At 38.5% G+C, this 9,958-nt stretch overlaps 1 protein-coding gene across 1 annotated transcript in view; it reads right to left on the bottom strand.

Moving 5' to 3' along the window:
• Positions 1 to 6,971: 6,971 nt before the first annotated feature.
• khdrbs3 (KH domain containing, RNA binding, signal transduction associated 3) overlaps positions 6,972 to 9,958 on the bottom strand; it is a gene marked incomplete at both ends in the record, with an annotated part of 72,272 nt that continues 69,285 nt past the window's right edge. Inside the window, one exon of the mRNA XM_080530526.1 lies at positions 6,972 to 7,063. Coding sequence (XP_080386652.1) covers positions 6,972 to 7,063 — 92 coding nt within the window. The remainder of the gene's footprint in view (positions 7,064 to 9,958) is intronic.

Here is a 9,958-nt window from a genome sequence, read left to right as displayed (position 1 = left end):
CCCAAAGTCTCTTGTCAGAACACTCAAAATCTACTGTGACTAACAACCACACCTTTAGGTCTGGTAGAGCACTTACAAATGCATTCAGATGTGTGAAGTGTCTGAGGATGAGTCATTTGCAAAAAAGAAAGGTATTTGTTGGTCAATAAATACATCCTGAGGTAATGTTAAACATTTATTAGCATAACAGGTATGCACAATATGAAAAATGACATACAATGTGAACATAGCATGGACATATCTACGCATGTGCAAAATAGTATTTAGCTCCTAAAGAAAAAGCATCAACATGATTACCTCTCCTCTCCTACCAAAATTACCTCTCCTCATCAAAGGCCTCTCCTCTTCAAAAACCAGTGGTCACATTGATGCCAAGACCACATGACTTCTGATGATAAAAGAGAAGCACTTCGAAATGGATCACAGTGTTTTAATCAAGAGAAGATTAAGAGCCCTTAAGTTAATTATGGAACAAAAGCTAGGAAGGGCTAGTAAAAGCTCTTGAACCTGATTAAAATATAAATCTCTTTATATTGCTGATGAGTGTCAGAGAACTTTGGCTATCATTTTGTTAATGTTTATGTTACCACAATATTGTTAGCTTAGCTTGTCATTATCTGAGTTGAGCCAGGTACAAATACAACAACTGAGTGGATAAGCAACGGTTTTAGAAAGTAGTTTTATTGATCTTAACTACCCAGTTTGAGAACATCTTCTGACAGCTGTTGGCATCTCCAAGATTCAACATGTCAAATCTTGGTTAAGTCTTAAGACGATATGGTGTTGTCACAGCACTTCTGCTATGGATTGATTAACTAATGATAACTTTTGTTGTTGTTTGCGTCAGGGAAATTTAGCGAGCTAGCAATATCATTTCGGTTACATAATTTTCTACAGTTGTGATCAGAACTGTCGCAGCATTTTATGACAACATTCTAAAACTGGGCAATGTAAAGGCACGTTTTTCTGACCTGCATTGGGTCTACGTAGTCACAACTCACGTGCCTTATCCTTATGCATGCTTTAAATTTGGTAAAAGAACATAATAAATAATATGCCTTTGACTTGGCTTGTGGGCTATGAAATAAAATAAAAATAAAAATATCCAAACCAAATTCAGAGAATGAAAATCAGATAAACTCATGATTCATTTGACACATAAATAATGATTTACTTATACTCACAGATGCATGGGTTACATGTTCTCAAGCTGGATAACCATCTGGTATTCTAGGTGGCATTGCAATTGCCCTACAATATGTCAATAACTGTAAACATCTTTCTACTATCAACACCGTGGAATGAATTGGATGTTGAACATGAGTGTGTGGACCTCGCACAAGACACCATGAATAGACTTGTCTCACAGTGACAGGATCACAATTTCCTGTGTGTACATTCATAATCAAATAAGCTTACTTGCATTAACTCCGACAGGCTAACCCAAGATAAGGCTGGCATTTTAAGCCACTCCAGTGAGGAACTGGGCCCCAGGAGGTGATGAGAGTTGACTGGGATTCAGAGAAGCAAGCTTACGCCTCAGTGTTATTGTCTGGGGGCTTGGCCTGAGAGGAAAAAGAGAATCACCTCTCCTAATGGAAAACTATTGTCTGCCACGGAGGACATAGAACTGTGAGGAATACAGATTGGGCTCTATCCAGACTTATGCACAAGGATATTTCTTCTTAGAGAAAAGCTATATTTTATTTGAAAGTTCTCTTTTAACCTCATTTTAGACCTGTTAAGTAATCTGTATACCCAGTGTGTGTATCCTTATCATACACCACTTTATCATTCATACTCTAAATATTGAACTGCTGTGTAAAAGTGGTACCGTACATGGAAATTGGGTTTAGTCCTATTTTCAAAACAGTAACAAGCCTCAATTTCTAAGCTTCTTGACATACTTGACAACAATAAGGCACTGCAAGAGTAGTATTTGTTCATTTGAGTGGATTCGATATAGGGTAATGAACAAAACAAAATGCAATTAGAAGACTGTCATTTCTAGTACTGTCATGTCAGGCCTGTGGCAAAGTGTATTATTAATTTACTCTCCTTCCTACAGTACATGTCTCAATGTGAGGATGAGACACATTTCTCCATTAACAATCTGAGTCAACGAAGACAGTGGATGTGGGTTCACAGTCAGTTCAGCCTACTGTATGGAAAAATGTATACACCAGTGAAAGCTGGTGGAGTCCGAAATCGGAGGACAGGTTTATTGTATGGTATGAAATGAGGAATTGTATCAAACAATGAGCCACCGGTCCTCTGATTTCTACCTCCACCAGCCTCCACTGGTACACACAGTCTGTGCTTCTGTGAACTAAACGGTCTCCGACAGAGTCCTCCCAGAGGATGAGGAACTCCATTTGCCTGGCAGGTCTCATCTCTCTCTGGAGGCTGGTGGAAGTGTTATACACACATTAATCTCCTTCCTATTGTGATCCTTCACAGGTGGTGCCTGGATCCCCACTGACCTCCACAGAGTTCACTTGAGTTCAGTAGGGGGAAACTGAATGCCACCATTTTGGCTTGGAGAGATCCATTGTAAAGTCTCTTACAATAACTCTGTCCTTTGCCGGGGGGAGATTTTTCTTCTTTCCCTTTTTTTGGTGTTCTATTTGACATTTTCGTAAAAAATGTGGTCTGCCATATGGTTCACTTAGGGTGGAATCCTATCTCAAGATCAGCACATGTAATTCAGACATTCGCATAAATCTTGGATTGATGTCAGTAGAAAATGTGGATGATATTCGAGTTATGTTTCTCGAATTAGGATTCCACCGATAGAGCTTTCTTCAAAATGTATCTTAGAGCCACACCACGTAAGCCATGTTTGGTTTCATCCTAAAAGGGTACAAAAAAGATTTCATCAGTAGCTTGACAAAAACAAGAGGACAACAACAACAACAATGACAACAATAACAAATAGCTCCTTAATCTTTTTAAACATATTTTCCTCTTGGACATACATTGTGTAAACTGCTCTTTGAAGTAAATGGCTTTTTGTCAAAAACAATCAATAAGTCATTATCTTTCTCTTTTTTGCGTTTGCTAACATTTTCAAATGACTCCAGCTGGAAGGGCTCCCATTGTTGTTGGCACATGGCAGAAGACCCCATCCACACAGAGTGCTCTTGTGCAGTAATCGCACCGCCACAAAGGGTGGCACAGGCTCCGTCTGGCACAGAACACCCACAGGGATTGTGGGTTGGTAAAACAGGAAGGATTAGCCTTGTGCTCTATGGAGACGTCCAGGCTTTTCCCTGGAGAGAATCCCAGAGGCTTTCCTGAGTCTTGGGATTGATTTACCTCATGTTTAACTCGAGGCAACGAACACCCATGACTGAGTGCTGGTTACTACTCTACTGTGGCAAACACAAATCCTAATTTCATATAATCTACAGTATGTCATTTCTTGTTCTTGGCAAATACCTATGACAGAAGTGACCTGTTCATGTTGATAAAGAAAAACACAACTGAATGACTTTCCCGAAAGCATCATAGCTCTTTGGACAATCGAAACCCACTCCTCCTCTAGACCAGGGGCCTCATTTATAGAAAGTACTTTGGATCAAATTTGATCTTACCTGTGTCGTACGTAGAAAAACACGTAAAATTTGTGATTTATAAAATGTCAAGGTGAATTAATTTGACCGCGGAAACGATCGTAGCTCTATGCTAGGGATTGACTTGACGTATGCACATTACCTACTGGTTATGCGGAGTTATTACAGGCATGTGAGCCGCACTCGAACACGTTAATGCCTACTGTAATTCATGCAAAGTGAAAGTGGCTCGTAAAAAAAATTAACAATGTTGTTATCAGCTGAGAATTAGTTTAATTCAAGATTTAAAGGGAACTGATGTTTATGATTGTATTTCAGTCTTCCTTTATATCCCTTAAATCCCTCCGGAGCTGTCAAGGCCATCTCCCCTTCAACATGCCTATAACATGCCTATAGTGCGTTCCACAACGGACCTTGCCCGGCCATGCGCTAAATTATACTGGATTTCCTCCGGTGTCTGGGGATTCGCAAAGGGAGTGAGCAGCCATGTTTTCAATGTCACCTGATAAGAATAAGATCATTATATTATTACAGTATAAGGATTTGCCTGGTTAGTTGTCATGATCAAACGTTAAAAATGCAACTTACCGAGAAGCCACCCTTCTCTGCCCTCTCCCACATCCAGACGAACGGCTACCCTATATTATAGCAATTGGCTTAATTCAGCCACTATTGAGCCGCTATCACAGGGCGTAAATACCAAGCTCATTCACCTGCGTTCAATTTCAAGTATTTTGGGTATTTATAGACGGAAGTACGTATTTTAAACAAGCGCAGCCCGTTTTATAAATAATGCTTACGTACTACTTAAGCTATGAAACTTTCAGGAAACTGACCCCAGATCAGCCAAATAAAATACGTAACTCACCTTTAAAGCTCTTAGATGATCAGATGTATGATTTCCTGGTTTCAGTGGCATCAGCCTAAAACACAGAAAATAGCATGACTGAATAGAACATATCGAAAGACAAACAAAACATTGCCACAGCAAGTATCCAATTAAGCAATACAGTAAATATTTTAGTATGGTTAAAGAGTAGTTCATTTTAACAAACAATAGGACATATTTTGTCTGAATCTTATGATACAGTTATTTCATTATAGAAGTTGCTAAAATATTACAGCTATTTATGATACTTTTTACAATGTTTACGAAATTTAATTATCCCCAGCTTTGACTTTAAAACCCCCTTAACTGGAAGACTTTAAAGAGACAGGAAAAAAAACATATTAAAGGTCCTTTAAGTTTTAGAAAAGGTTTATGTTAAACTACATTAGGGTTGATAGTTAGATTGGTTCGGTTTGATTACCTTGTGGAATGGAGGCCTTTTTAAACAGCTACTGCCATCCTCTCTCTGCTGAGGTCAGCTGGGGGTCATTTAGAGTCTTTAACGGACAGGGCAAGGGCAGCCTCTTTAATAGGCTCGGAGAAGGTCACACGACCAGAGGAGAACAGAAAGAGCAAAACAACAACAGAAAAGAAATCCCCTGTACAAATGCTAGAAAACGTTTGCAACAGCCATAGTTTACAAACAGTGAAATACTGTGAAGAGTCCTGAAAGTTTCTGCAGGTATCACTCTGTTTGTTTTCATAACTCAACATGTAATATCCATTTGATATATGATATTATAACACTGACTATTATAAGATGTTCACAGTCAATTATTTTGGATGTCATATGGGCAGCAAGCAAGAAAATATCAATGTTAATGGTAGGTTTTGGTATTGCTGTAAACGTACACATACTGAGAGATAGCATAGAGAAACAAACCTTGTTGTATATATAAAACTGTATGTGTGTGAATTTTATCAAAACCAATGCCTACAAAATACATCAACTGGATTGCATACTGTATGCCTAAAACATATAAAATATACAACACAGTTCTATGAAATTGTTACACTTTGTGTTGTTTTGTCTTTCGAATTTTGTTAAGTTAATTTGTGCCATACCATACTCTGAGCACATTGAAGAGGTAGAGGCTCTTTAACTTTATGCAGTTTTACATCTTATTATTTAAAGGCTAACTCTTTGTCAATATGATATCTCTCAAAAGTTGATACAGTCATTGTGGGCTATAAAACGTTTTACAAGACCATTTCAAGATTATCATCATGAAACATTATGATATTAGATTTCTTAGTTTAGATTATTGTGTTTGTCTATTTATGTAGATACAGAATTATTCTCTTGAACACACTTCTTTCTTTCAAAACGTTTATTCAGCATCAACCAAGAAGAAGATATTAAAGGGCTTACATAAGCTAAAAAGGTTAATGTACTAATACACTATTTCTGTTACCAGACCCTTACCAAGTCTACAATGGTTTAATTTATCAAGAAAACCTACTTATTACAATGTCTGAAAGCATTTCAAGAACCGAAAAGATTGATTGAAACTAACTGTAAAGAGCATCACATAGAATATTCTAAGAGCTCCTGGACATTTTTGAGACTGAGGATAATTTGTACAAAATAAATATGACCTGTGATTTAAGATTGAGCGGGGAATGTAAACAGAAACTCCCACATCTACACACGTTTTAAGAGTAGAATAAAACAGTTGGAACTATCCACAATGATTGCACACCATGCTTTTATAAGCCCTTTAACACTAAATAACTATCATTTACAAAAGCAGAAAACAACAACGTGTACAGTATCATGATCTTTCTGTTTTCGGTTTGTAAAGGAATATTTTACAAAGGACACAATTTACGAATCACCCCTCAGAAAAAAATATCTACAATACTTCACCTCTCTAGAACTTACACCTTACTAACACCTTCAAGTGATCAATCACTCAATTTCTCAGAGAAATTAGGGTAACACTTAACATTAAGTTGTACTTATACCAGTCCAGTAATGCTGTAGTTACTCTAATAACAATGTTATATTGACATGTTACAGTATATAGTCATTTTGTAATTGCAATGTAATCATAATGGAGTTGAGTGTGTTTGTTTTTACACAAGTGGAGTAAGGGACAGTCATCTTTTCACATGTGTAATAACAACTCTATTACTATGCAATTACAAGTAATTATACATACTTTGTCAAAACATGTGAAAACATTGTTGTAACACGTGTGATTACAGGTATAAGATGTACTTAATGTAAAGTGATCATAATTTAGATATCTACTTGTTCAGGAGTGGGTAGATTACCTAAATGATATACAATTTTCCTGTGGAAACAGTCTTGACATTATATGGAGGTCTTCGATTTTGAAACCAACTTTTATTGTTGATTCACGGTCTTTACCTTCACCACTTCCTCTGCGTTATTGTTTGGTTTTGTTTGTTTTTATTCTAAAAAGGAGGGAGCGTCCATAAAAAATCCATTACATGGGATGACACGGCCATGGGGACTCTGTGTAGATTGTATAAACAGTTCAATATCTGGAGTATGGCTGCTCTCTGTATACTCCCTTGGTTGTCCGTGCTGCTGGCGCCTTGTTGCGAGTATTTGTCCACTCCTCCTGACCTGATTTAGAGGGAAACAACAGCCAAAAGTAAGGAACTTTTCTAGATATACTGTAGACTCTACAGTGTAGAGGGCAGACTCCTAACTTGTAAATTATGTGTTAGCGTAGAGTAGTAATACTGATGTCAGAGGGACATACAAAATGTGCTAAATATTTCAACACAGATCTGAAATGAAAGTTATGATTCAGAAAGGTACTCATTCTGTCCAAATGAGACAAATGATATAAAAATTCAACAATGAAAACAATGTGTCATTAAGTTTATGGTTCCAGAGTATATTGAACACCTTATACTGTACTGGCAGGTCAATACAGAAGGCCGTATAGCTAAGGAGGATAGTGGGGTGGTGGAGGCATTAACAGATTGCCGTGCAACCCACACGTCGATAATGATAATTTGCTTATGATGATTTCCATTTCCATTTCCATTGACATTTAGCAGATGCCTTTAACCAAAGCGACTTACAAGTTGTCTAAAGTAAGTGAATCATCTATACATCAGTCATCATAAGAAAACCAAATCTATGCTAGGACCAGGGGCCATTGGTAGTTACAATGTTAGAGGAAGGAAGGATTACGTTTTATTATTTACAGTAGACAAACTGTACATGGGGGTAGTGGGGATGAAGAAGTCTTTAGGAGGGACAGTCAAGATGCAAGAGGCTTCTTCAGTCTACGGCAATAGGCCTGGATCAAGCAGATCAGACCCAATACATTTTTTTATATCAATTGTAAGCATGGCATCTAGTAGATCACAAGTAGAAAAGCCTTATAAAGGGTTTATTAAGGCTTAAAAGTTTGTTGAAACTGGGACTCATCATCCCAACTTCCCAGCCTCAGTTCAATCAGAAACTCAACCAAGAAGCTTGCCTTTCACCTGGAAGGATGCGTTTTAGATAATTGAAACCGAAGATCAAATAGCTACTTGAAAAGAGGCTATTAAGTGGCTCCTGGCAAAAGGTCACAATTACCATTAGCCCAAATCAACCCTCGTTCACCCCCGTCGCTGTCAATGTGCAAGTGCCTGCATCGATGGCAGCCTTTGTCTGATCTTCAGCCAGCACAGACTGTTCCCTGGAGCTGGCGCTCACAAAAGACTGTTTTTCCGGTGACATGCTCTGTGTTGGCAGCCCATAACCAATACTCTTTAATTAAGCCTGTCACCCATTCACTGACAGTCACTTTAGAGAAAGTGACCAAGGTAACCTTGCGTTTTTGAGAACAAGGATGTACATCAACTCTGTTTATCTGGAGGCTTCCTTTGAACTGTCAAGCACCCTTTTCTTTTGATCTACAAAACAGCATTTAGTGTTGTGTTGCCCCCAGCATTTAGTGTGTGGGTGTGTGTGAGTGGGGGGTGTTGGTGTGTGTGTGTGTGTGGGGGGGGGGGGGGGGGTTGGGGGGGGTTGGTGTTGGTGTGGGTGTGGCTGGGTGTGTGTGGATTTATTTAGAACTTGTCTGCCAGAATATGTCTCTGTGTGTTAATCAGTGTGGCTAATTGAAATATGAATCAGTTCGCTTTCAGTTATGGTCAATTACAAGGCTGTTATGGACTAACAAGCTAACTGCATACTGTAAATCTCCCATTGTACACATCTTGTGACTCAGTTTGGGATCTATTGTGACACCTATTGTGAAGAATGCACAGATTGAATTGACATCTGCAGAAGGAAGAGGAGAGCATCTTAATGATATCACATTAAAAGCTCAGCTACTGAGACATACAGAAGCCCTGAAGCATAAAGCCAAACAAATAGAAAGTCTAACTCTACGTTTATTTTGTTTGGACCACTTACTATCTCGTTTGGACGAAATACTGCCTCGTCAGAAGAACTTGTTGTTATAATGACATAGTTAAATCGTTATAACAACATATCTAAGTTGTTATAACAACATAGCTAATTAGCAGTAACATGTCTAACAAAGGCTACAAGAGCCTATTCAATAGGCCCATAGATCATTCCATTCCATGCTAGATCCGTTGTTTTGCGGCATGTCAATAGCTGTTGTCGAAGTCGTTCCATAAGAGAGTAAAAATTCAGTTGTGTCCTTTTATTTCTATATGCATTGTCTAGCAATTATTAAATCACAGGTCAAATGAGTAGCAAATGAGAACTAGACAGCACCAGCAGAACCAGCAGTGCCTTTCATTTCCTTGCTGGCAGAAAATGGCTGGTGGGTGACGGGAAAATGTGGCACGTACTTGCTCCATTACACACCATTGATGGATGGAGAAACAAACAATTCGAAATTACATCTCACTCTCACTTCCAAGGATTGCGGGTATTTTATTTTGGATAATTCAAGACGAGAGTTTTGAGATGGATTTGAACATTTGGGGAAGGTTTCAAGACAAATGAAAACTCCAAAACATTTCAATGTAAAATCTACAAAAATGCACTTAATTCGCTTAATACACATATTACTTTTTCCATTTGGTCAGTGGTGCAAACTGGAAGATTATATAACAACTAGACATATCAACTAAAATAACTGAAGCTATTGGTTTGACACAGAACCATAGCATGCTCTGCATATGAATGAGACACAGTAATTTACTATTCTTCATAGGCTATCTTGCCTAGAGGGGAGCGTACAGTTCCCCGGGTCCTATGTTCCCCGATACCTTAGCTCCCTCCCAAAAAAGGGTCCTATGTTCCCCGCTCCGAAAAAGGGTCCTATGTTCCCCGCTCTCTAAGGTTCCCCGCTCCCGAAAAAGGGTCCTATGTTCCCCGGCCAAAAAGGGTCCTATGTTCCCCGCTCTGAAAAAGTGTCCGATCGGGCAGGGCAGTCTCGCTCGCTGGCAGCGTGTGGAGGTGCCTACGGTTGTTTTAATAATAAATAATAATTATAATAATGATAATACATTTTATTTGTAATGCACTTTACTTTAC

The sequence above is a fragment of the Nansenia antarctica genome (assembly GCF_963989245.1).
Source record: "Nansenia antarctica genome assembly, chromosome: 5".
NCBI classification, from domain to species: Eukaryota; Metazoa; Chordata; class Actinopteri; order Argentiniformes; family Microstomatidae; genus Nansenia; species Nansenia antarctica.
Note: the sequence above shows the minus strand (reverse complement) of the source record. Positions and strands in the feature narration are given on the sequence as shown.